Genomic DNA, 27,994 nt, shown 5'->3' with positions numbered 1-27,994 from the left:
AAATTTAACTGGGAAATTTTAATTCAATTTAAACCACTATCAATTAACGCGAAAAATATATGATATTGATTATGAATATAGAACAAAATTTCTTCAATAAATAAAATAAAATGTACATGTTGTTATATGTTAAATTATATTAAGTAAATTAATTTATTATTTTAAAAAAATGGATTTTTTGATATGAAGTTTTAACAATGGTTTGATTATTATAATTTTTTAATCTTGCAAGATTTTGAACTGGATTTTTTTGTTAACAATTTTACAAAAAAATTTTATTTATTTATTTATTTATTTTATTCTAAAGAGTGGTCATCTATGTCTAATACAATTATAGCTATATGTTTAATAAACAAAGGGAACTATCTGGTATAAAAAACTAGACCCCTTGTAATAAAAATAGGTATCGTAATGATATGGATGACGAGTACAATGATCCGTATTTTTCTTTCGGCACTAGGCCGCCACCTGTAAATACTGAAAGAGATGGAGTGGTTCCCACTATTTTAAGTTGTTTAGAGACTCATTACAGGGTTAAAGATTAGTATTAGAAGGTCTAGCAGCCAGAGAGTCTTCCGGGTAACTGTCAGCTGGATTTACAAAAAAATTTTTCATCATTAGGAAGTTATAGCCTTATTGTTGTACTTAGTCACGTGCCGGGCGGACACGTCATTAATTTTTGTCATAAATCAATGCATGATCCAAAAAAGTGTGCTCGCATAGCCGCTTGAATCCATTCTTTATTATAATGTTTACAGACATCATACGTTTCTCTGTCTTTATGATACGTCGTCATCACGATCATACATAACTCTTCTAACGTTTTTCCCGTAATTTGCACCAGGTGGAACTCCAATTCGATCTTCAGTTAATTCTTTCCACTCCACATCGGTGAACAATAATTTGACATTCTCATCGTCATGGTTCACAATGCAGGAATGGCATGACTAATAATATGTCAATATCATTAATGATAAGATAAAAAGAATTAAAAAATATAATTTTCGAGAAACTTACTGCATAGTCCACGTCTTTAGCAAATTCAAAAAGAACATCCTCCACTATTTTGCCCGTACTCAACCACAACTTTGAAGTATCTGGAATAGCGTCGTAAGCTACGCGAAAGGCAACCTTATCAACTTCCTTGTGATATTTTCTTTATTCGTCTCATCATAATCATCTTCAGACATTACAATATTTGTCGTAGCACGGACAAAGTCTGTGTTCTAAATTATTAATCTAAAGAATAAAAAAAATGTGAATATTGTTTATCCGTTGCAATAAGAAAGTTTGGTGTATTTATCGTATTTACCTCTGCGTCACAATTAAGGCAATGAGGAATTCATTTCGATTATGATTCATCTTTAGATCAATCTACAAAGAGATAGGGAATATGTATCCCTGTATTATCATCTGTTAAGAATAGTGATAACTGAACAATTCCATTTAATAGATCGGACAATTTTTTTTCAGTGGGAATTGTCGATCTCTTTACTCAAGTCCTGCAGAAATATATGGTATATATAACGAAATGACATAAAAACATTAAATTACATTACCATTTATGTACCCAGCAGTTTTCCGATTCTCAACATCATCCCCCATTGTGCTCTGTCGAGTCAGGCTAGTTTTTCTTTTCCTTTTCTAATATAGGAATATTGTATAATGTATATATATCATTTTCCAATAATAGTATGGGTCTTTATTGTTTCAATCAGAGTATCTAGATATTCCATTTTCTAATAAGATCATTTGTCAGATTGGTTAAGAAGAACTCCATAAACATAAACATACAGTACATTGGATGCGCTGTACAACACTATTTTTTTCATCGCTCATTAATAAAGTACCGTGAAGAATCTTCTCGCTTTTTTTGCCATGGCTAGGGTTGTAGGGTCGCGATGCAAAAATATCATTCTTGATAGATATGCAGGAGAATCTTGATATGTTATGGTATACTTTTGCCGTTTGCGGTCACGATGTCTGTATTACTTACTGATCAACTGATTAGTCATCAATCTGTGCGACAATTAATTTTTATATGGACCGTTTGCGATCAATCAGCCCATTCGTACTACGATTTTTTTACAAGTATATAACCGAAATGCCATGACTTCTGTAGCACTAAACTGCTTGGTTTGCGGAGAAGATCCTTATGATGATATTTTTTCAGTTCAAATTAACACTAGTAAGAATATTAGTAGTCTTAAGAGAGTTATCAATGATGAACTTCAAAGTGGCGTAGCGACAATGTTTCTTAAATTGTTCAAAGTTGATATCAAACTTGGAAAAACCAGAGACGAGAATGTCATAGCGATGCTTAAACTTGAAGATCTCAGTATTGCTCAGGGAATGAACATCTTAGAAATAGTTAGTGATTATTTTAGTACGCAACCAGACCCCACAAGCTTACATATTCTCGTTCAAATTCCTACCGTTGCTACCGGTGAGATATAGCTTAATTTTTTTCGTCTTCTCTGCCATACCTGAATTGATTTTTTTTATTAGCTGATGTTTCGTTTTATCTTCATTGTATCATTCCATGCTTTCTTTCTTTCATTTGAATATTAACTTGTGTCCATACATTTATTTCCATTAGAACCTCCTAAAAAGCGCGCAAAAATTGAAGGGGATACAGACGCTGAAGTCGCTGAAGATGTAAAATCTTTGAGGAATTTTTGGCAGGCTTTAAAAACTACAAAATATGATAAAGAGATGCCGTTTTTTACGGTGTCTGAAGATATCAAATTTTTTGGAAAGCGAAGTCGACCTTCAAAGCTATTTGTTCGCAAATGCTACAATGATCTGCTTGGAATAATTATTGATAATATTAAGAATGGAAAAAGAGATTACCGTCTTACTGGTAATCCCGGCATTGGGAAAACCTTTTTCGGTTACTATCTAATTTATGATCTTGTGAAAAAAGGTAAAACGGTTATATACGACGTCCATACTATGGAAAGATTTGTTATTTTATTAGGTCAAACAGTGGAAGAAGTTAAATATCTTGACAGATCCCATGATTCTGTTGAAATTAGAATATACTTGTCAAAACCGGAAGTCTGGTACATTGTAGATGGAAACCCACCAGACGATTCTGAAGCCATAACGATTCTAATTTGTTCACTAAATAGAAGTCACTATAAAACTTTTGATAAACGCATTCCAGTCGTACGGTACATGCCGCCGTGGTCCTGGGATGAAATCAATACATGTAGAGCTGATATTTTCGCAAATCTTAAAGAAAAAAAAGTTCGAGAGTTATATACTAAGTGGGGAGGGATCCCTAGATATATTTTGGAGGGTGCCCTTGTGAAAGGTACTCAAAGTCAGCTTAATCTAGCGATAAAGACGTGCGATGAGAGCATATTTAGATATATTGGAGGAGACGTAGAAGACATTAGTCACAAACTAATCCATATCTGGACGAACAGTGATGATAATGTTAATCCTCTTACTAATCCATTAGTCAAATCATCATCATCCCTTACTGGTCCATTAATCGAATCATCATCATCTATTCAACCTCCTCATAGTTCATTAATTGAATCATCATCATCCGGTCAACCTCCTACTGGTCTATTACTCGATCATCCTAGTCAATCTTTTACCGAAATATTTAATCAACATCTATCACTCGATCAACCTCCTGAGCAATTTTTTGATCAACCTTCTACTGATCCATCACTCGATCAACCTATTAAGGAGGAATACTATACGGATACGATTGTAAAATTTGCATCTGATTATGTAGGCCAACAGGTGATTCTTGAATTAGAGAAAAGCATAATAGATAAATGTCATGTAGACGTGGATGCAGTCATGAAAGGGGGTAAAAGTGACCCAGTCGTTGGTTGTCTTTTTGAACAGATTGCTCATCGAGTCTTACGAAATGGAGGGTCTTTCAAACGTCGTTCTTTAGATACAAATGATGAAGACGTCATTACTTTTCCAAAATATAATTTAATTTTATTTACTCAAATTGATGAGATCCAAGACGGAGCTTACTCTATACCACTTGATAAATCTTTTCCATCAGTAGATGCAATTATTGCTCCCAATTGTCTCTTACAAATGACTACTACAAAGGACCATAATATTAAAATTAATGAGTTGAAAAGAGTTCGAAGTAAATTAGAAACAGAAAAGAATATAGGTTTTTACTTCGTTGTACCAACAAAGTTATACGATATATATAAAAAGCAGAGATATTCTACTACTGACGAAAAGGACGCTCTGAATACGGGACCTTGGATTAAACAATGTCTCAAGCAATATGTTCTGGGAATTGACTTGAACTTTAGGTTGCCTGTTGAAATGTCAAGTGCATCATCTATAACTGAGCAAAAATGTTATTGCAAAGGCTCGTGTAACACTAATCAATGTGGATGTCAGCGCAATAAATTACCATGTGGAGAGGGTTGCCATCCAAAGAATAAAAACAAATGTAAGAATTTACTTGATGAATAGACTCGTAATATACGGACATGTATTTTTATTGGCTAGATTTCTAATATATCGTAAAATATACTGAAATATGTGATAATCGCACTATTTTATTTAATTGTGCCACAAAAAATTTATTGCCGTTTGTACGCAATGTCGATCATCTGATAAAAAAACCCCCCGAATTTTTTGCCGAATATTTTAAACTCGTTATATGTGTTATGTTCTTTTCTTGCAATTACCCAAGATTTCCCTGCAATACTTACATTAGTAGGTATGTTTAGTCAAATTATTATGTGTTGTTTTGAGTTTCCTTCGCTCAAAGTTCAAGATTATTTGCGATTATTGAGATTATTCGTGATTTCTTGTATTTCTTTTAAACCGTAAGGTTCTTATTTTATTTTTAGATATCATTTTCTCTTTAGTTATAACAGTTGTAATCAATTACACTAATACTATTAACAAGATATTGTAAGTAATTTTAAATTTTTGATTATTACAATTATTAACATAATTTAATAATTTGAAATTAATTAAAATGGTTTTGAGAAATTATATATAGCTATCCTACAAATGTTGGAATATTTAGAATTTAAGTTCTATCAAAATTTAATGGATATTGATGGGTTATATGGTTTTATTATGATACGATATTTTCAATATTTTGTTGGTCAATTTTGCTGTTTTGATCACCTGACGGGTATTCTTAATGGGTATTCAAATTTCATTTTGAAAACGGCGATAATAGCACAAAAGAAAATAAAAAAAAATTTTTTTTTCAGGTCCTTTTTAAACGGTTTACAAAATAATTCAGTCGTCGAAAGAGTAATTCAGAAGTTATAAATACTTTAATACTTCTAATAGAGCGTAAATACCGATAATACTTTTTATTTTATTTAATTTAACAAAGAACTTTTAATAAAAAATAATTAGGCTATCGAACAAATAATTTGGAAGGTATAGTGCGTCAAATTTTGTATATTTCATATATTATATTTAATAACTAAATGTTTTGTAATATATAGGAATGTCTAAATTTAATAAATGTTCATTACAAATGGTATGTGTGATGACCTTATCAATGGCACTTCACTTGTAACGGACGATGTCAAGATTCCTGAAACAAATCTTGGCATGGATTTGGTTGGAGAAGAATTATGCCAATATCATTATAATAAACTAATAGTGAATGAAAATCATCGACTAGCAAGAGCTATGAAGAAACAACAATGTGCTCATCCTAAACATAAAGAGTATACAAAGGATAATGAAATAGGATGACCACGAAAGAATATTCTTGTAAAAATTCCAAAACGACTCCAACCTATCTTGAATCTTCCTTTGGATACACGTATTTGCAACCCATGTCTTACTGCAATGGATCATGATAAAGAAAACCAACTATCTTTAAATTATCAACCACCGATGCAAAGGGTGCCAACAATCACTTCTAATCATCCATATGCCCTTCATAATGATCTTCTGTATTCAGCTAAAGAGTATAATGATTGTAGAAAATTTATATCATGAAGCTCGTGAAGAACTTAAGCGAATTAAATTAAGTATGTATGAATTCTTTTCATATTTCTAATCATTTCATTTCACTTTTAATAAAAAAACTTTTAGTTTCAATTTCTAGTGAGAGAACTTGTTAAGTAATGAAAATTTTTTATATTCTAATTTTTTTATTTCAATTTTTAATAAAAAATTTCTTATAGCCTCAATTTCTAGCGAAAAAATTCGTTTAATGTCTAACGTTTTATTTAAAAAACAACACAAAGATAACGAAAAGCCAATCTATGATCCTGAAGAATTTAAAAAAATGTTAGAAAAAGAAGAACCAAAATTGCAAGGATTTTTTGATGAATTTTATGCTGGTACAAATCCCCAAAAGAAAAATCCTATAACAAATCAACAAAATAAAAAAAAAACTCGATATAATGTGTTATCTTTTGCTGGATTCAATAATAAATTCATAAGTGACGTAAAAGAGGATGTAGGATTTTTGCTGAATGCATCAGGAACTTCCGTATCAGCAATTGATACTTTGTCAAATGCTGGACTTACAGTGAGAAAAAAAACTATTCAAAAAAAAAGATTCAGCTAGCTAATTTACATAAGCAAACTGTCAAAGATATTATTATTGACAACGTATTTTTTTTGTATTTCTACATCTTAATAAAAATTGTTTTATTATTTTTAATATTGCCGATTGTTTAAATTTTAACTCCATTTTTTATTTTTTTGTATTTTTTTTATTTAATAGAAAAATAATTTTAATTGTTCTTAACATTGATGACTATCACAATATTCATACTTTACGACGACCAGATACTACCACCACAAGCAGTGCTTTACACTTTATAGCAATACTTATGAAATCATCTTCCCAAGTATCTGCTATTCCATTTAATAATGTTACCAATCAATTAATTCAAAATCCGAAAGGAGTTGATTTCAGTAATATAATTTCCCAACTTAATTTAAAATATATGAAGGATTTAAGTATTACTTATCAGGAACGAAAAAATCTTTTACAAATTTGTTTGGATTACCTGAAACTTATGAAGAACGAACTGAACGTTTACTTGTACATAGCTATGATATACGGATTGCTGAACGAAAAAATGATCGAAGTATGCAAAATACAAAGCTAATTGACCTATTAGAAGGCAGCTTACATTCAACAAAAGATTATATTTCAGTAATACAATTAATTGCCAACATTCCAGAGCTACATGCATATTTAGAAGGAAATATTTTGGTTGCCCTATGGATTATCCTGGACAGAAAAATGTTCGTCGCTGTTGTACATCGTATGATTAATGGGGAACGATCTGATGTGCCACCACAAATTCTTAATATAGTACCTTTTATAGGTCCTTTACATGTATCTCTGAATAGTTGGGAGACTGTATTTCTTGTTGACTATTGTTTTTTTGAAAATATGTATCACGCAATTTTTAACTCACGCAAAATTCTTGCTAAAAAGCCAAAACCATATCTGCATTTAAGGGTTGGTCTTTGGTCAAAGAATCTGTCAAAAATCTTTTTTTTTAATTGCAAATACTCTGAAGCATGTATGTTCATTAATCTTCTAGATGATGTAATTCCGTTAGTTTTGGATTTTTACCCAATAATTTTTTGAAGTAGATGTTGGGAAGTTTATGAAGAAGCAATGCTTCGTATATGGACAATTTTTTATCGATACTGCCGCAAAAATTATAATAAGTTGCCATTGGCATTTCTTAGTGACGTTTTTTATTGGCAAATATAAATCACCCAATGGCAGAAATTCTCAAAGTTCTCTTCATATCTTTAATGATTATTATGTAGAAAACTTTCACAGTTGTATTAGACATCAAACAAATAATTTTAATACTGCTCAACAAATTATTAATCAAGCAAAAATAATTGACCAGATGCGTGATAATAACTCCTTTACCAAAGTTTTTTCAAAAATCATAACATTGTTTACACAGAAAAGCAGTTAGAGTTTCTGGAAAAAGGCTTTTAGATTTATTCCAAAATGTTTGGAAAAATCGTGGATGTACAACAAAAAAGAAAATTAAAAAGAATTGGCAATACAATTTACCAACACTTGGCAAAATTGTGGATGGAATTCAACTTGTCTCTCCTAAATCAGACAAACTATGTGATTGGAGTAAATGCACTTTGTCATCAGAAGAGGCGTCAGGTAATGTTCTATCATGGTTACCATACAGAATGTTTTAACCAAGTGAATCAGAGGTGCCCATATTGTTATATAATGGTATTAAAGATAATTGCAAGATATTTCAGAATATGTTGAATATGAAATTTGATGATGATAAGGATAATGGCGAAGTTTTGGAGGACCAGGCAAGTTTAGAGGATAATGATGATAATGTAGTTGTTTTTGCTGATGAAGATATAAACAGGAGGCATTAAACTAATTTAAATTATGTCAATAATATAAATTAAGGTTAATTTATTGGTTGATTTTATAATTAAGTTTACATTAAAATTTATTTTATTTATGTTTAACTTCACCATAAAATATAATTTAAAATTTATTTTTTAATATTAAATTTATTAATGTCTATAGTTTTTACAATCATCATTATAGCTATTGACATGTTTTTAATAAAAAAATGACGAAATGACAAATGATCGACAAAATGACCAACATTTACGTGACAATTAAGAAAGCCTGCTATGCTAGCAGCCTCTGATTTCAAGCCTATTACTTTTGAAGCCAAACCCGATCCGGAATTAATTATCAGATCTGTGTTAAAGCATTTCACATACTGAAATAGTTTCAGGGGGATTGATAATTATAATTTCGTATCTTCTCAGCCGTGGAGCTCACCATGCCCTATTTGTGATGGAAAACATGGGAATTATAGATTACATGGCTCATGGTTCCTTCGGTCCTTCTTGTATATAAATTTTGTGAAATCTCCAAATGCTACTCCACCACTTCAAGGTGGTTTAAAGAAAAACTCGCTAATTTCGGTGTATGGTTTATAAAGTTTTGCGACCAGTTTGAAATTTTCACTCATCTGTTCATCACAATTCATTTGTAGCCCACATCTGACTAAAAGTTAATCTGTCACAACCATGCGGTCGAGCACATGACAATCTCTGACATATTGACCCTAGCCAGTTGAAAGTTCAGGCAGCCCGCCGCCAAAAGTAGACTCTCTCTTTTCTTACACGTGTATTGAACACGGAAGGTTTGCATATAAACCCTGTAGCATTAACAATCCAGCATCCAATCTGTCCACTTACAGTGTTGAACTACCAGGTAAGGCCTGGTGGTCTCCATACAACTAAAAGAGGCGCGTGTACATTTGTACATTATAAAAAGACACTAATGTTATAAAATACTTTGAAGAAATTAGTTTTAGTTAAGAATTTTTTCTTGGAATATATATAAGAAATCGATCGTCGTACAGACTATTATCATTGATCTCATCGAATCTTCATCTAAAGATTTGTTTATCACCGTATCACGTACTAATTTAACAGTGTTAAATTCTGACGACACGACTTGCCTGTACGTCTGAAATTTTTCGAAAGGCGAAATTTTTCTTTTGGAAATTTGGATGGTTTAATTTGTATCCTAACGAGAACGCGTAAAGTATAATAAACTTTATTCAAAACATCATTTTCGTTTGATTATAAATGTGAAGGAAGGTACTAAAATTTTAATCAAAAGGTGCCAAATGTTAGTGACTGTATTACCTTTAGAGACGTATATAAAAAAATTACACCTAATGCAAAGAGATATTGAATATATGGTTGGGTAGATGCAAGAAATGGAGAATGATTTGACGATGAATTGGAAGTTATAATAAATCTTAAATTACCGAAATAACTCCATCTTATCCATCACCAATTCTTAACACATGTTTTACAAACGAATCCATTGAATGTTACTACGCAAACTGTTGGGTATGCTTTATAATGAGCTTATTATACTTTTTCAAGTACATGTTGATGTTGAATTTATTGAACGGCTAACTCAAGTGTTGTGTTATGGTATACTGATCCACGTGTGCCTAAATTCAAAACGTGGGTAATTTACCACAATTATTTGCACAACTACCTGACATATACTCAAACTAGAGTATTTCATACCTTTAAACACAAAAAATTGAAGTGACACAAGAAAAATCAACTAATCTAATTAAATCTTTAGATTTGTGTCTTGTGCCATGGGCTTCCGGATTGATGTAATCTGGAGCTTTCCGAATGATACGCAAGTATATATCTAAGCAGCAAAGCAGGTCAATACAACAATGGAAAGGGTGGGATGGAATAATCAATATAGGTGTACAAATAATTGATTTGTGTGAGAACGAAGTAAATAGCATTTATGGAGAACTGGAAGGTTTGCTACAAGAAAAGCAATGCTATGAATTTGTCCATATCAATCATTAAAAAAGTGTTACTATTAGCAACTCTATTCATAACGATTTTGAAATTTATTAAATATAGAATAATATTTTAACATTTTGCATTTTAACATCAAGAGATGAAATTTGCCACTAGTATTCTTCCTTTGTGATTGGTATGTTTCCCATAATATTTAAAATAATTTAAATCAAGAAAAGTATATATATATATATAGCCACTGTATGGAGAAATAAATGAGTATGAAGTTTTAAGAAGTTATTTGATAGTATAAATGTTAATTTAATTTCTCTTAATTTTTCTATTTGAATAAAATCTTTCATAATTCATCAGTGAATCTAAGGTTATGAAGTCCGTGTTAAAACCAATCGTTATACTCAAAAGGTTCCAATGCACACCAATCCTCCTCTCTTTATTTGAAATCAAAGAGAAATTAAGGAGGGAATTTGATTTAAGATAGTATATTTAGACTCGGATCTTGAGAATAAGCACATTTTGAGCCCAATCATACATAATGTGAACACTTCCTTCAAAATTTTGAGAGATTCAATTATATTTGGAATAAATTTACCATCTTCAACCGCACGATAAGGTGACGAAATTTCATTGGTGGTAGAAATGATTGTTCTCAAGAAATTTTAGGAAGATCATTTAAAAAAATATTTATTATTTTTAATAAATAAAAATCATCAGAATTTCCACTCCCGATACTATTAGCGGGAAATAAATTATATACTATTTCTTTGCCATTATCGCTAAATTTTTTCTTTTTTCTTCTCAAATAATTTTAAATGTTCTTTAAAATTGCCTAAATAAACATACCTTTGAATAATTATCGATACCAAATAAAAATGGTTTAGTGCCAAAATTAACCAAAATTCTTTCATTTGAAGATCTCAGAATCATAATATTATTAAAAGCGATTCTTAAATGGACACCATTTTTGGTATAAAATTTAAATAATTAATTCCATAACCAGTTACATCTCCCCCCATTAAAATATCTTATTCCATTCCATTCTGTAATCTCTTTCCATCATCGATATCCAGTCCCCCATAAAAATAAGATAAAAGAAACGCTAAAAAGATAAGTTGGAAAGAAAATTTCACCCTGTAATCGGGTTAAAGTATGTTTTATTTACCATTCCATATATTGTAACTAATAAAAAAAGAACATTTTCTTTAGGAAAATTGAAAGTATTTTTACTAAAACAAAGAATGAAAAATTATCAAATTATAAATACGTTTTTTGGTCTTTATCGATTTTTCGGTTTTATTCCAACATTTGTGGGAATAAAAGATTACCAGCTAGAGGTGCTGCAGAATCATCAAAATCACATGGACCTGTATATGTATAATTCATTATAATTTTATATTTACAGTAAAAAAGTAAAAAAATGTTCAAAATTATAAAACAAAAAAAATCCGACGATTAAATGATTTTTTTAAAATCTCTCACTCCATAATACCTTACCGTTATATAAAGACCTAAATTATGATGTTTCAAACAACTAGGTAATATCTAAAATATTCAATTGTCATTTTTTTTTTTTAATTTTGATTTTTTTAGTAAATAATAATGGCCGGATTATATACGAAAAAATTATCTTTTTCAATAATCAGCAAAAAATTTCGGGGTATTTATAGCTAAAACCACTCACGTGATAAAAATACATAATTATGCAAATACTACGATTAAAAATTCTTTGGTTAAAAAAAAAAAAATTTATTTCAATAAATTAAACAGAAAATACAACTTGTAGATATACTAAAAATATTATTTGAATTCATTTATTTTCGTAATTCTTCCAATGCATCTTATAGATTCAATGACTAAAAATATAATTTTAAATTAAATATTATTCGAGTTTAAATATAAAAATACAAATAATGTTCTTATACTTACAGCGCAATGTTCTTCTGGGTATCTTAGACCAATAATTTCAATAGAATTAATAATGCTACGAATTTCGGATAATTCCTCAGGAGAAAGATGAACATTAACTGCTTTAATATTTTCCTCTAAATATTTAATTTTCTTTGTACCAGGAATTGTAATAATATTATCTCCCTTAAAATTAAAAGTAAATCCGATGAATATTTAATTAAATAAATTTATCTTAAAAAAAAAAAATTATTTATTAAATACCTGAGCTAAAACCCAAGCCAAACAAAGTTGACTTGGAGCGATACCTTTCTTCGCAGCAAATTCATTAATTTTCTCTACAATCTTCCAATTCTTTGCAAAATTATCACCCATGAAACGTGGACTAACTTTTCTATGATCACCTGGTTCAAAATCATCAATTGATTTATATTTTCCTGTTAAGAACCCACGTCCAAGTGGACTATAAGCTACAATTGTGACACCTAATTCACGACATGCGTCAATAATTCCATTTTGTTCAATATCAAGTGTCCATGGACTATATTCAATCTTTTAATAAAGAGAAACAATAAATGAATTAATTCTGTAAAAATTATATACAAGTATATAGATATATACCTGTAGAGCTGCAATAGGATGAACTTTACAAGCGCGTCGAAGCGTTTCCGCGGAGCATTCCGAGAGCCCAAGATGTTTCACTTTACCTTCTTTAACAAGTTCTGCCATAGCAGAAACAGTTTCTTCAATAGGACTTTTTTTCAAAAAAAAAAAAATGTAATTTATAATTATTTCGTTATTATTTTATGAGCAAAATAGATGATTTCATATTTTACTTACGTATTAATATCTACACGAATCTGGTAATAAAGATCTATATAATCTACTCCAAGTCTTTTCAAAGATTTTTCACAAGCTTGATGAATATATTCACGATCTCCTCTTATACCCTCAAATTCTCCATTAGGACCTCGAATAATTCCAAATTTTGTACAAATAAACACTTCATTACGACGTTCTTTAAGAACTTTGGAGACAAGTTCTTCATTGGCACCACATCCGTACATATCCTAAAATCATGATTATAAGTAATTAACTAAATGAATTGAGAAAACATTGTATGTTATAAAAACGAGTCTGATGTATATACCGCAGTATCCCAAAAGTAACTTCCTAGATCAATCGATTTGTTCAATACATTGATGTTTTCTTTTTCATCAGACGATCCAAAAAAATCACTCATTCCCTGTATTAAATAAATTTAACAAAAAGAAAAAAAAAGAAAAGAAAAGAAATAAATAAAATAAATATATGATTATTGCATACCATACATCCTAGGCCAATTACTGGAACCTGGACTCCAGTTTTACCTAATTCACGAGTTGGAAGAGCCATTTTATTTTCTTTAATGAAATTCGATTAAATAAAATTTCAATGAAAAAACCCAAAGGTCAACAAGGCAAATTTATATATTTTTTTCAATCATCATAATTTAACGTGTTTGCCTGAGCAATTAATATTTATTAGTTTATGTATTAATGCATTCGTAATTGATCATTTTTTAATTAAAATTTGGCAAATATTTAAGCAAGAAAGGGGAAAAGTAAATAAGAGTCCTTTTTTTGGATAATATTTATATACGCAGTAGCTTATTAATACTTTTTGTTCAAAATTTATAAGCATCAAAAAGTTGTAAGCTTCTTATGGTATAAGATAAAGCAAAAATTAAAATTTGTGCATCATAATAAACTTCTAATAGGGGTTATCGGGTAAATTTTGAGAAATTTTATGAATCAGCTTTAAAATTTGAGGCCTATATCTATTAGTAAAAGCGTATAGATAAGAATAGTCGTAACCTATGTCATAAGTTTTTCTCGGTCCTACATAACACCGAGGAAACTTAAATCAGAATAGCGATTATCCGGTTGCGCAGTATTCCATGAATATACGCTTATACATATATAGTGTTACATATATTGTATATTTATACATTTCGAATTTTTAATAATGGTTAAATAAAGGCAAAAGTTGGTTACGTCGTAACAGTTTAAGAAACTTTTAAATATTATGCAAAATGCGCAGCTGATTTAATTTTAGCAAACTACACTGGACCTTTGCACAATGATTTAATTTGCACAATTAATTTTTTTTTATTTTTATTTTTATCTCTCAGAGAAATACCGTACATTATCAGTAGGAATTTAAATATAATTTCATAAAGTAGGACATATGCGATACTGTAAAAAAGCCAGTGAGTGAGTGAATGAGACGAAACAATGGGGCACGAAACCGAAACCTCCTGAAACCCGAATCCCGAATCCAACCCGAAACTGCCGAAACTTTTATATACCGAAATATAACCGAAACCTATTAGTTTACTTAATTAAAAATTAACTAAAATCATAACAATCTTGTACAATTAAATTTAAACTTTATTATGTAAAATTATATTATGAATTAAAATTTTGAACTCTTCCTCTTGAATAAAATCATTGTATCCGTTATATTATTTGATTTATCCTTAAACATTGAATCCAAATCAAGCACATTTAAAATTTCCAAATCCTTGAGATGGAACCATCATCAATAGGTGGACTTGACACTAACTTTACGACATAGTACCCTTTGTCAAATAGGCTTTTTTAGATTCCCCACCAGTACTATTTTCAGACTTGAATTTGATGGTAAACTATCCGACATTTTAAAGATTTCTCAAACATTTATCGTTACTATATTAAATATTTAAATTGCCACGTGGTCAGTCAATCAGTGAGTTTAAGAATATCGAGATTAGTTTCGAGATAACCGAAATTCGAGTTTCGGAATTTGTTTAGAGTTTCGGGTGAGGTTTCGATTCGTATATTCCGAAACCAATTATTTAAGCCACCTGACGGCGTCATTTCTCTGGGGAAGAAAGGACAAGCTTAATCGCACTACACGTAACGTCGTAACGATAAAGCACACTATGTAATACCAGGACCCACAAATAAATGACTAAAACATGAAAAAAAAAGAAAAAAAAGAATTGAAAGGAAACAAACCTAAAATATCTATAATATCTATTGAATTAAATTTAATGAGAAAACCAAGTACCCGAATGCAAAAAATTTGATGAAGTCCACGTCTGTCCACCGTATATGAGAAAAGGTGACCAAATGGGGATCACTATTAATATAATATTTGTGAAGAACTCTGATGATGAAGCCGTTGTTTCTCACGATGAATGGTTTGAGTAGAGGAAGATTTAAAAAAATTGCGATAATTCTTCTTCTTGTGTCGAGTAAATGTTGATGGATCTTTCCCACTTTTTAAAATTGGACGCTCCCGTACCCCACGTAATAGCGTGCAGGTCTTTTATGAAATCAGGAATAAATTTGAGAAATGTTTATTCACGAATTCGTTTTTTGCCAATGTAATTTTAGAAGACCCGTGGATAAGTGTACGTAGTAAGTTTGACCGGAATCAAGCACAAATTGCTAACATTAAGAGGGTCTTTTCATGAAACTTACCGTACTTTTATACAATTTTATATAAAAATAATAAAAATAAAATTTACAAAAATTTGGAACCAATCATATATTATTACTCTACCCAATAATATAAGATTTTTGTAGAATATCAATTTTAAACTCATAATTTTAATGTCACGCGAGATTCAATGTAAAAGTTCTGTCGTGCAAGTCATTAGACTGTGGAAGTTTTAATAATTCAAATTAAAAAAATGTGCCATTATCACGTGAGATAGATTATTTGTTTGTTGATTGATGATTTTGGCAAAGTTTGTAATAATAATCGAAAAAAATATAATGACATAATTATAAATAGTATAATCATCAATAATGGTGGGAAAATAACATTATTCTGAAGATGGTTATACACTTATACTTATTTTATGATTATTTCATGTATTTTCCATGTAAAAAGATTTAAACCAACTAAAGTTAATATCATCATGTAGATATCTATATGACGTCTTTTGGAGTTTAAATATACTACTCTATTGTCAGTAAGCAAATCAATTGATCGACATACTTTTTAACCACACAACGGTTGGTTTTCTTTTTCAAAAAAAAAAAAATGCCTAAACTTTTAATTGAAATTATAACAGAAATTCTTAATTACGTTGAAGAAGATGATATAAATACATTACATTCTATAATATTAATCAATAAAGATTGGTGTCAAGTTGGAATTTCATATTTATGGGAGAAATCTTTTAACAACGTAAAATATCCTTTTAAAAATTTTTATAAAATAATCTCAATAATTTTATTTTATCTTGATGAGAAACAAAAAAATATTTTTAAAATAAAAGATAATCGTATTGGAATACCTACAAAAATTTTATTTGATTATTCATATTTTATTAAACAAATAGATTTTAATAAATTATTGAATTTAATTAAAATTTGGTTGAATAATAATAAATTATTTCGACCAAATTTAGAAAAAAATCATTTTATTAATAATAATGATTATTTTATTTATAATTATTCTATAAATTATTCAATAGAAGTACAAGAAATGTTGGCATTTTTTGAATCAATCTTTTATATAATTATTAAAAGAAGCAAAGGAATAGAAAATTTATTCATAGATATCAATAAGACTTTTTTCATTCCTAATGATTATTTTGGTATACTTTTTAATGGTATAAAGGAAGATAATAATAGAAGTTTGATTGGATTAAAAGAATTAATATGTGATGGAAATTTTCATAAAGCATCCATAATTGATAAAATTAAAGAATGTTCACATGAAATAATTCATTTAAAAATTTATCCTTGGGAGAGTTCTATTTATTTAACTTGGAATGATGATTTAAAATCAAGGAATATAAAAGAATTATTACAAGTTCAAAAATGTCTTAAATCTTTAACTTATTCAACTGTATCAAATTTTGGAAGGGATACTATAAAAGGTTTACAAGGAATGATTGAAGATTCTTTGGAAATTATTAAAATTCATGGAGATATAATTACAAATGATGAATTAAAATATTTAAAGAAATGTAAAAGATTGAAGAAATTATCTTTTATGTTGATTGATTTTAATTTTCCTATTAATATTTTATCAAATATTTTATATCCTGAACTTGAAGTAATAGAATTTACTTGTTGTGAATTTACAATTGATGCTTTAGAAAACATGAAATTATTTATAAAAAATAATGGAAAGAATTTAAAAGAATTTCAATTAAATCAAGATCCTTCAGGAATACCAGGAATTTTACTATCAGTTTCAGAGAATTGTTATAATCTGGTAAACATTTTTGTAAATATTAGAAATAGGAATAATATGTTAATATTATTAAAAATAATGAGTCAATGTAAGAATTTACAAAAAATTCATGTAGGATATGATGGAAAACCTAAATTTTTAGCTGATCCATTCATGAATGAATTCACTCAACTTTGTTCTTCAAATCTTTTAGAATTAAATTTATCAAATTGGAGAATATCGTTAGATATATTTGAAACTGTTTTAGAGAAGTGTGTCACATTTTTGAAGGTATTAAAAATTTCTTGTGATGGAGATATTAAAGATTTAGAAATTATGGTACAAATATTTTCAGAATTACATGGTAGGATTTTGAAAGATTTTAGAATCCAAGAGGATGAGTATGATTTTGATAAACTTAAACTAGTTGAAATGACGTGGCTAGTGTAATGGTTGGTAACCTAATAGGTTGATAAATTAGTGAATTTGTGAATTAATGAATTAGCGAATTAGTGAATTAATGAATTAGCGAATTAAAGAATTAATGGTTAGTGGCTAATGTTAGTGGGCTAGTGAGTTAGTGGATTAATGTAGTGTATCCTGTATGTATTATGTATTGTATGTAATGTGACTTGTATATACAGGATGTGTTATTTGTGTTATTTTGTATATTGTATGTATTGTGACTTGTATGTGTTCGTATCCTATTGTGACTTGTATGTATCGTATCCTGTCATTCCTGTGTGCGTATTGTGACAGTATCCTATGTGCGTGTTGTGACTTGTATGTATAGTATCTTGTGTGCGTATTGTGACAGTATCCTATGTGCGTGTTGTGACTTGTATGTATAGTATCTTGTGTGCGTATTGTGAAAGTATCCTGTTCTAGATAGTAGAATGGTATGATGGTAAGTATGGTTAGTATGGTACTCTATTTTCATATTAAGCATAGCTAATATTTGACCATGGCATTATCGTCGTACCATCGTATATGTATCGAGTATATGTATACGTGTCGTATTCCTATATAGTGTATGTATCGTATCATGTATGTATCGTTTCCTGTGTATCATATCTAATCAATCATTCTATCATATCTTGCATGTATAGTATGCTGATGATAAAGTTACATACGTGGGAGAATGGAATTTTTTTTAACGATAGATGAATTAGATGAATTAGATGAATTCTCAAAAAGATATACATACAAAGAATACTGTGTTACTGAATGTATTACTGAATATATATATATTCTTTGTCACCTGATCGTTATCTCTTATCGCCTCAAATCCTTTTTTGGAATTACTAAATAAAACCATTTTGTGTATATAAATAATAATATATATTTAGTAATAAACTTTTTCGTTCTAACTTTAAAAAAAAAAAAAAAAAATATTTTTTATTGCTTCGTAAAGAATTCATAAAAAAAAAAAGAATTGAAAAAAATGAAAGAAAAATTTTTTTTGTTTTAAAATGTTTTTAATATTTCATTATTTAAATAAAAAAACACGTGAACTCACGGATCTTGGCGCAGTAACTTTTAGGTTTTTTCGTGACGAAACGTGATAAATTTTTATGAGGAATATCAATGATATATGTATATATATATATATACATACATATATATAATACAATAATCATATATTTTTTTTTTACATATTATATATATAATTTTATATATATATTTTTATAATTTTAAAAATACTTTTTTTTTTTTTACTATATTTATTTACAACAGGTTTTTATTTGATCTAACAAAGAAAATAGATAGATTACTTTTTTTCATTTCTGCAATTTGATGCAAAACATTTAAGTACGAAATCATAAACAAAGAATTCTAAATAAGAACTAGTTTATCTATAAATATTATGAGTACAAAAAAAAATCTTGATCTATAAAAAATTTTTTTATTGTGTGGGGAATAAAATTTCCTAGATTTAGATATTGATATTAAACAGGATTATATGGGATTTAAAAAAGAAATCTTGACTTTAAACCTGTTATAAAAAGGATTTTTTTTTTTTGGATAGATTCAAAAATAAAAATAAAGATGCCGCCAAAAAAAAAATTTACCGTGTTTACAAACCAATATTTTGATCTTAGCGCGTCATTTATATGTCATTGATAAACCGAGTCTATTCCTTTATGGTATTAAACATACATTGTTGAACTTCAATCGTAACTTTTAATTATTTTACCTTTTTCGATCTAAACAATTATCTTTTAATACTAAAAAAAAATCACGCATATATAATAAATCCGTTTTTTTTTTCAGTTTCTCAGTTTTTTCCACGCCAAAAAACAGTTTTTCTTTTAGTTCTTTTTTAAACCAGATTCGTATAAAATTGTACACTAAACAAATAATAATAATAATAATAATAATAATAAAATTAATTTTTTTTATTAAAAAATGCTTAATCTAGCATTTCTTTTTTAATTTATAAATAATAATTATTGTTAGTTAATTATAGTAAATAAAAAACTATACAATAATATAATGTTTATTATTCCTTAAAAAGGTCCCTTTTTGAAATAAACCATTTGATAATCTGATTAATCTTGTTTATAATTAAAAAAAAAACGGTTTAACCCATAACTTATTTTTTTTGAAAGAAATATTTAATATATGCATACATAAACAAAAGAATAAATAATGGAGCAAGAAAAAAAAAAAAAAAAAACTTTTTCGTTATTTCAAGATTATCACTTTTATTATTTCATTATTGTCACGTTAAAGTGGAAAAAAAACCTTTTTCTTTTTTTTTTCATTCATTCATAATCCTGTGATACATTATTGGTCTTCTGATAATTCATATGACTAAACAAAAAAAAAAACGCATATATACCCTTTAAAGTTCAATGAAAGATACGCCAATTTTCACTATTACTAATTTAAGTATCCCAAATAATTCCTTAAACATTTGTTAATCATTGCGGTACTTTAGTAAAACACTCCGCGGAATTAGCAGTAATTGTTTAATTTTGTCCGAACCAATAGGGGTTAGGGGTTAGGGATTTGTTTTTTTTTATATGAAAATTCTTTAAGCCTACTATACACATGAGCGACTAAAAACACATGAACGACTAAAAAACCGCATGAATATTCGACACCAACGCCAAAAAAATTAAGGAATTTTAAGAAAAAAAAGAACCCTCGAAATTCTTTATATTAGTTACACTATTCAGTTTCCTTGATAAAGGATGTAGAATCAAAAATTTTTCGGACGATTTTTCCGAACTAACATTTGCGCATTGCATATAAAAGAAAAGTGTACGACTATTTATACGTCAAATACGTCAATGAAATTTTTTTGAGTCGCTGCGGGAAATTTTTTTTTTTTCATAAAAAATATTTATGTCATTACCATAAATTGTATAATGAAAACAACAGGAGACTTTTTTTTTTTTTTTTTTTTTTTTGTAACAATGTTTAGATTTTAACAGAGCGAAATAATAATAATAATAATGTTATTACAAATTCGGAATAAAATTATTTTTTTTGAAAGAAAAAGATACTAAAAAGTTAGTGAACGTTACACCACATAAAAGAATCAAAAATTTAACTTAAAAATTTTGGGCGTAAAAATTCACGCATATCAAAAAAAAAATATAATTTTTACCAATTGAAATAAAAATTATTATTACACAATGAAAAATTTTTGTAATTAACTTTTGCTAGTTTAGATAGATGTAAACAATGACGCGAGTGATTGATCTCTTTTTAAACAATTTCGAGCAAAGTAATGACAAAAAAGTTATGGATAAAATGTAGTAGGCGCAGCTGCATCAGCAATTTGCAGTTTGCATTGTGGCTGGCAACCACATAAAAGTTGATATTTTTTTCTATCAGTTTATCTCTGGATTCCGGTAATAGTATTATAATTGGCTACATAATAAATCAAATTACCTTTAGAACCGAAAAGTGTTTAAGAAATCATCAAAAAAAAGTTATCATTAAATGACAAATTTATAATAATTATAATAATTGGATAACCCGAGATAGCCACAATGACACAGCCACTTTCGCAGTAGTGGCATAAAAAAAACGTGTACAACTAGCCTCAAATTATTTTATTTATTTATTTTATTTTTAGCCTAATAACCGATTAATAACATAAATGATAAATTAGTAAATATCTATGACTGATCGCTTATAGAAGAGAAACCATGCTCGAAAATCTCAATCATCATGAAACAGTTGAAACACGTTTTATGAAAATCTAGGAAATGTTTCAGATCTGAAAGATAAAAGAAGATAATAAACGGTGATTTTTTAATCATTTTCCGAGATAAAAGTATTTCAAATATTTTTTATTATATTTTTTATTAAAAAAAAAAAAATCTTTGCCAAATCTTTGCCTAAATTCTAAAACCTTATCTTTTTTCAATCAAAATCTAAAATGATAAAAATTTCTTCTTATTTTCATATGAAATTACCCTTTGACCCTATCATGTTTGACGTTAACCTAACCTAAAATAGTTTGTACGTATTTATAATTAATTATAAAGTAGAAAGTGACTTTTATAGGATAATCACAAAAGTGATAACAGTTTTATTCATCACTTTTATTAAAAAAATTTTTTGTAATAATGACTATTGAGATGAACATCACAAAGTCATGTGGTACGAAATAATATTTCTTTGAGGAAAGAAATATTGAAGGGGAATAAATTTCCATTAAAAACCAATGTAATAACAAATAAGGTAATTTATATAACATTAATATGTTTAAATAACGTAAGATATTTTTCTTATCTATTTTTAGATATTATTCATCTAATAAAAACAAGAAATTTGGCTATTCTTGGCAAATTACTGATTATTAAAAAATTGACGTAAGAATTTGATTTTAATGATAATGGTTAGAATAATATTTATTTCATGTTTTTACGCAATTTTTCATAATTTTTCATATTAAAATTTTCATAATATTCATGATTTTTCATGATTTTTCATAATATTTCATAAATCATATATATTTTCAACAAAAAATATTTAACGTTATGTAAATCCTCATTAATTTTATTAAGTTGATCAAAAATATAATAGTACAACTGATTAATAGTCTAATATTTCAAAGAAAATCAAAATTTTTTTGTATATAAATTACTTAATCAAAAAAAAAAAATTCCCCGCTTGCTACACAAACAACACATGGCCAATTACCTTCGCCATAAGCAACAACTATTATATAATCCAGCCAACAAAAATATTACGGAATGAAAATTACAAATTAGGAAAGATAATTCCGGAATTATTCAATTGGTCAACTCGGCTTAGTCAAAAAAAAAGAGAAAGGTAAATTGAATATTATCACGAGGATCAGTTGATATTTTGATGTACCCCTGAATATTTATTATTATTTTTTTTTTTTATTATTATTATCAAATTTCCTTTGCAAAAATATGAAGTAATAAAAGAGAGAACAATCTTTTATAAAATATATAAATATATAAAAACTGGTTGACCAAAAGTTCTATGAACGTACCTGAAAAGTTAAATTATTTCCCCTTATTTCCTTGCAAAGAATTTTATTATAAAGGTACAGGAATTTTTACTTGAAAATGTTGAAAATGATCTCAAAAAAGTTGGGCGCAAGGATATTGTAAATGAGTTTCGCGACGAAAAAAAAAAAAAACAAATTCTTGTTAAAAAATTCATATTTGGTTTATTCTCCTTAAAGTAAGTAATATTTATTATAAAAGTAAGTAATACTTATTATTATCTAAATATACCGTAAATGATCCGTAAATGATCCGTAAATAGACCGTAAATGACCGAATTTCAAGTATTTTTATATATTGTACAACAACGATATTATAATAAAATTATAAATGGTTGCCTTTTTACTTTTAATAATTTTAGATAAATTAAAAAAAAAACTTTAAAAACCTGTTTTGATTATTCTAGGGTTAAATTAGGCTTAGATCAACAACATGTTTGTATATATATAAAATAAATGACACATTACATGATAAACGCGTAACCTAAGATAGTGACAAAAAAAAAAAAAAATTTTCTTTTTCTTCTTTTTTTTCGTTAGATAGATAGAGTCCGTGTGCACAACTTTACGTTTGTTTGGAAGAAAAAAAAAAAAAAAAAATTTTTTTTTTTTTTTAATAGAAATAGGAAAAAAAAAGGCTGCACTTGTAAATTTAAATCATTCTAATCTTATAATCAAAACTTGTTTACAAACAAGTTTAAAATATTTTTTTTTTTTTTTTGTTTCAAAATAATAATAATAATAATAATAATAATAATAATATTTTTTTCTCACAACTAACCAAAAAAAATTGAATCAAAGTGTAAAAGTTATGACAGATAACGCAAGATAAGAGAAATTCTCGTTAATTTTGAAGAAATTTCTAGAATTACTTATTTTAATTTTATTGAAAAGAGTTTTTATAGTCTCATTGGAAATATATAAAGAGTAATTCTTTTATTTTAAAAAAGTCAAGAAGGCTTTTATTATTTAAGGTTCAAACCTTTTTTATTCACAATATCAAGTTTTTCTAAAGGGTTCCAAACTTCCAAATATCCTATTCTCTTTTTCTATAATATTTTTCACGTGAAATGTAAAGTTTACTGCGGAATAAACATAAAATAAATATAAAAAAATTTTTTTTTTTATAAATTTTTTTTTTCAAACACGTGAAAAATAATAAACGCGGCGATTTTTTTTTTAGTTGACAATTTAAATTTGTCAACATTAATTTTATATATTTGACGTTAATAACGTTATATTATTTATATTACATAAGACTTTTTTTAATTTATATCATCCGATAATAAGCAACTAACTCGACTAACTTCACGTAAAGTGATCTTAAACCAATTTTTTTTTTTTTATCAAGTTTTTTTTTTTTGTTGTAAAAAATTATCAAGCATAATCTCGTCACAATAAACAAATAATTTATTAATTTATACATTTTAAACATTTTCTTTTTTCTATCAAGATTTTTTTTTTTTCTTTCTTTACTTTTTTTTAAAAAAAAAGCCAAATAAATAATAAATTGGGGGTATAACCTAATTTCCTTCTATACCAATCCGGGCTTATCCGAAAAAATATACGTCGGAAAACAGGTATTTAACCGATTAAAATTATGTAATTTATGTAATTTATGTAACAATCAACAAATTAAACTTGATTTGTGAAGTCATATGGTTTTTTATTTTTTTTTCTGTGTTTTTCCAAACCTTTTTTATTTTATTTTTTTTTTGTTTGTATATTATAAATACTGTGGGGTAAAATTAAATTACCGTAAATACGCGGAATAAAGGTCGATCCCTTGTAATAATAATAAAGTAAAGTTTTTTTTATTTTAAAAGAGAAAAAAAAATCACGTTTTTTAATAAAATTATTTTTTTATTTTATTTTATTTTTTTTTTGAGAAATAAATGAAATAAATTCTATTTACAGAATCAACATTTAATAAATAATACAAAAAGTTAACAAGGGATTTTAAAAAATTCCTTATCAAAAAAAAAAAATGTTTTTTTAATGGTTCTCTTTTTTAACTCCTTAAAAAAATAAATAAAATAAGACAATCCGTTTATAAACAATATAAAAATAAAATAAAGTAACATGCGTGGCGAAAAAAAAAAACTTTTTTAAAAAGAAAAAAAAAAAAAGGTTGAACAAATAAAATAATTGTCAATGCGTAAAAATGTTAAGGTTTTAAATAAAAAGAGATTTTAAATAAAGTAAATAAATAAATAATAAAGTATTATGATTTATGAAGTATTGAAATCTGCATATAACGCATTTATTGATGTACAGATATGCTTTATGCTTCATGCTTACTGTACCATTTTTATCATTCTTTGTAGTACTTTTTCTAAGAATGATTAATACATAATAACCGAGATAGAATTTTCTTCAAAACTTTTCTCTATCTCGGGGTTTCGATTATAAGTTAATTTTAAACTGCGGCCGAGGACTTTTTTTACGTAATAATTTATCATCCAATTATAGTGAATCAGCGGATTAAAAATCATTTAAAGTATTTAAAGTATAAATTATTGTTTTTATTTGGGGTATGGGGGAGGACGGACGGAAATAAGTTCTTACTTACCAATGAATTGTCTTCTATACCAAAAAGGAATTTCTTTCGATGTATATCAAAAATATATATAAATAAATAAATGGTATTTTTTTTTTTCTTAATAATAATAAATAATAAATGGATAAATGTATATCTTAAATATCTTCTGATTTTTATTTGACGAATACAATAAAAGAAAAAAATAAAAGGTCTTTCATAAAAGGTTACACTGAAACAACTTAGGAACGTGTTTTAACTTGAAAATTAAAAATTAAAGCTCCAATGACGTCATTGAAACACGATAGAAATGACATGACACTTAAACACGAAGTAAACTGTAGTAGTAGTATAAATCACTAAACACTTTAAAAACACTTGCAAATTTTTTTTTTGTTTTTTTTTTTTGAAAATTTTTTATTTTACTATGTAAATAAAAAAAAATATATTACAAAAAAATTCAGAACAAACTTAGACTACAAGAAAACATTTACATAAAATAAAGATTTACAAAAGAAAAAGGAACTTTTAATTTTTTAAATTTTTAAATTTTTTTTTTTTTGATTTCTTTTTCTTTTTTTTTTCATCTTACACTAAATTTTTAACTAAAATTATTACTCCTACAACACCTTAAAAATTAATGTAAACGTAATAAAGGTACTAAATGTTATTTTTTCTTTTTTTTTTTGATTTTTTGTTGAAGAAAAAAAATAAATTGACGATAATAATGATAAAAAAGTTTTTTATAAACGAAGTTAAATTACTACTTACAAAAATGTTGAAAAAAAAAAACGATTAGAGTTGGATATTTTTTGATGTTAATGATAAATTTATGTGAATTTGTATGATTGATTTGTTGTTAAATGATTTAAATTGAAATAATTGTTCGTGAAAATAAAATCATTATACTAAATTATGTTGATATATATATATACATATATATATATCCGACGGTAAGAAGAGAGAAAAATACTAAGTCGATGTTATGTACAAAAAATTTTTTTTTTTTTGGAAGTTCGTATTTTAATCTCTAAGCTCGGAACCTTTTTTTTTTACTTTTTTTTTATTTTTTTTTTATTTTCTTTTTTTTTGTGTGAAAAAATCAAGACGGATGAAGAAAGTACAAATGAAATGATAAAAAATTGTTCTTTTTTTTTTTTGTTCAATTCGAATTTTTCGTAAAAAGATGATGTACTGTACTCAAAAAGTTAAAAAATCGAGATTATTATTATTTAAGTCGAACCACCTTTGTCATGATAGTTAAAGTAATGATTAGCTGGCGGAGATTGTCTAGAAATAAAAATATAATCTTCTTCTTCTTCGTCAATATCCATGTCATCCCATTCATCAATACTACTTGAAGAACTAACAATACTACTACCATCATCCCCAATATCTGCAAACCTAACTTTATAAGCGGATGAAATCCTTCGATGTCGATGCACTGATGATGTTGAAGCAGAAGATTTCGGTGAACCATAACCGTACAACATTTCTTCATCTGCGTCCACTAAAGAGGATGTAGAAGAGTATGAAGAGGATAAAGAAGGAGTTCTCGTCATATAACCACGGTGAGTAGGTGTAGGTGTGGTGGCCGAAGAATGTAAGTATGTATCAAATGATGGAGGTTTTCGTAAATGTTTAGGTGAATGACGACTTCCTTTTCGATTACTTTTTTGTTTTATTGGTAAGACGAAAACACCTGTTGCTATCGGTGAAGATGGAGAAAACATTGTCGTAGTTGTTATAATTGGTTTACTTGATGTGGGTTTTAATATAAGTTTTGGTGTAAGACAAGTAGAAGTCTTAATATTCTTTGTATTTGATGTCATTTCCAAGTTAATGATTAAAAAAAAGCGATTATTGCTTTTTTAAAAAAGAAGAATAATAAAAATAAAAATAATAATATTAAAAAAAAAAAAACTTTTTTTTTTTTCTTCTCTGAAGAAAGTTTTTTTACTTGCTTTCGCGTATATAAACGACGAAGAAAAGAATTATGAGAATTATGTATAATATATTTATAAGAGTTTTTTTTTTTTATCAAAGAAAAAAAAATTTTTTTTTTTATGCCAAGCGAAGAAAAGAAAAACTTTGTCTATTTATTATTATTTCCTTCCTACTACCATACAATATAAATAAATTTACAGTAAAAAAAAAATTTTTTTTTTTTTTTTTCAATTAATATATTAATATATATAATATAAAAAAAAATTTATTAGTGTGGCGTTATCAAATATATTTACCGCATAATATAAATAAATGATGATCAAATATATAATGACTGTATATATATTATTACAATATATATATATATATATATAAACTATATGATTTCGGTCAAAGAAAATCCAATTGTAAAGTAAAAAGTATATTATCAATAAGTAAGGAGTTCTGCGTTTAATAAAGGATTTTTTGAAAGGAGAAAAAGAAAATCGACGTAATTAAAATCATACAATTTTGGATATTAAATGAGTTTTTAATACGAATAATAAGTTAGCGTT

The 27,994-nt window shown here is 27.2% G+C and overlaps 8 protein-coding genes across 9 annotated transcripts; 5 read left to right on the top strand and 3 right to left on the bottom strand.

The window, feature by feature from the left end:
- Positions 1-779: 779 nt before the first annotated feature.
- OCT59_013454 (uncharacterized protein) lies at positions 780-1,180 on the bottom strand (the record flags this gene model as incomplete). The annotated part of the gene is made up of 3 exons (XM_066141526.1): positions 780-947; positions 1,018-1,061; positions 1,141-1,180. 3 exons carry the CDS (start codon positions 1,178-1,180, stop codon positions 780-782), a joined length of 252 nt encoding a protein of 83 aa, XP_066001659.1.
- An 891-nt stretch (positions 1,181-2,071) lies between these two features.
- Positions 2,072-5,042, top strand: OCT59_013453 (uncharacterized protein; the record flags this gene model as incomplete). Of its 2 annotated transcripts, XM_066141525.1 has the most annotated exons (5): positions 2,110-2,446; positions 2,600-4,447; positions 4,694-4,720; positions 4,854-4,917; positions 5,009-5,042. In XM_066141525.1, 5 exons carry the CDS (start codon positions 2,110-2,112, stop codon positions 5,040-5,042), a joined length of 2,310 nt encoding a protein of 769 aa, XP_066001658.1. The 2 variants fall into 2 exon arrangements, with proteins under 2 accessions (XP_025174830.1, XP_066001658.1); XM_025318983.2 differs by lacking the exons at positions 4,694-4,720; positions 4,854-4,917; positions 5,009-5,042 and having other exon boundaries at positions 2,072-2,446; positions 2,600-4,504.
- Positions 5,043-5,088: 46 nt separating this feature from the next.
- OCT59_013452 (uncharacterized protein) lies at positions 5,089-5,690 on the top strand (the record flags this gene model as incomplete). The annotated part of the gene is made up of 5 exons (XM_066141524.1): positions 5,089-5,159; positions 5,229-5,271; positions 5,380-5,403; positions 5,472-5,506; positions 5,654-5,690. The coding sequence occupies 5 exons, from the start codon at positions 5,089-5,091 to the stop codon at positions 5,688-5,690; spliced, it is 210 nt and encodes a 69-aa protein (XP_066001657.1).
- A 260-nt stretch (positions 5,691-5,950) lies between these two features.
- On the top strand, positions 5,951-8,479 carry OCT59_013451 (uncharacterized protein; the record flags this gene model as incomplete). Its single annotated transcript, XM_066141523.1, has 7 exons — positions 5,951-6,008; positions 6,165-6,514; positions 6,581-6,597; positions 6,713-6,906; positions 6,966-7,560; positions 7,929-8,143; positions 8,228-8,479. 7 exons carry the CDS (start codon positions 5,951-5,953, stop codon positions 8,374-8,376), a joined length of 1,578 nt encoding a protein of 525 aa, XP_066001656.1. The 3' UTR covers positions 8,377-8,479.
- Positions 8,480-8,846: 367 nt separating this feature from the next.
- OCT59_013450 (uncharacterized protein) lies at positions 8,847-9,342 on the top strand (the record flags this gene model as incomplete). Its single annotated transcript, XM_066141522.1, has 4 exons — positions 8,847-8,914; positions 9,015-9,031; positions 9,095-9,235; positions 9,326-9,342. The coding sequence occupies 4 exons, from the start codon at positions 8,847-8,849 to the stop codon at positions 9,340-9,342; spliced, it is 243 nt and encodes an 80-aa protein (XP_066001655.1).
- Positions 9,343-12,052: 2,710 nt separating this feature from the next.
- On the bottom strand, positions 12,053-13,667 carry OCT59_013449 (uncharacterized protein). The gene is made up of 7 exons (XM_025318982.2): positions 13,558-13,667; positions 13,382-13,477; positions 13,072-13,301; positions 12,853-12,985; positions 12,496-12,783; positions 12,253-12,417; positions 12,053-12,179 (listed from the first exon to the last, which is right to left on the bottom strand). The coding sequence occupies exons 1-7, from the start codon at positions 13,624-13,626 to the stop codon at positions 12,165-12,167; spliced, it is 996 nt and encodes a 331-aa protein (XP_025174827.1). The 5' UTR covers positions 13,627-13,667; the 3' UTR covers positions 12,053-12,164.
- A 2,641-nt stretch (positions 13,668-16,308) lies between these two features.
- On the top strand, positions 16,309-17,901 carry OCT59_013448 (uncharacterized protein; the record flags this gene model as incomplete). The annotated part of the gene is made up of 1 exon (XM_025326694.1): positions 16,309-17,901. The coding sequence occupies one exon, from the start codon at positions 16,309-16,311 to the stop codon at positions 17,899-17,901; it is 1,593 nt and encodes a 530-aa protein (XP_025174826.1).
- Positions 17,902-25,901: 8,000 nt separating this feature from the next.
- On the bottom strand, positions 25,902-27,591 carry OCT59_013447 (uncharacterized protein). The gene has a single exon (XM_025323221.2). It carries the CDS (start codon positions 27,323-27,325, stop codon positions 26,726-26,728), a length of 600 nt encoding a protein of 199 aa, XP_025164058.1. The 5' UTR covers positions 27,326-27,591; the 3' UTR covers positions 25,902-26,725.
- Between the last annotated feature and the right edge of the window lie 403 nt (positions 27,592-27,994).

Source organism: Rhizophagus irregularis, chromosome 21 (assembly GCF_026210795.1).
Source record: "Rhizophagus irregularis chromosome 21, complete sequence".
NCBI lineage: Eukaryota > Fungi > Glomeromycota > Glomeromycetes > Glomerales > Glomeraceae > Rhizophagus > Rhizophagus irregularis.
The sequence above is the reverse complement of the archived record's forward strand: the minus strand, read 5'-3'. Positions and strand labels throughout refer to the sequence as shown.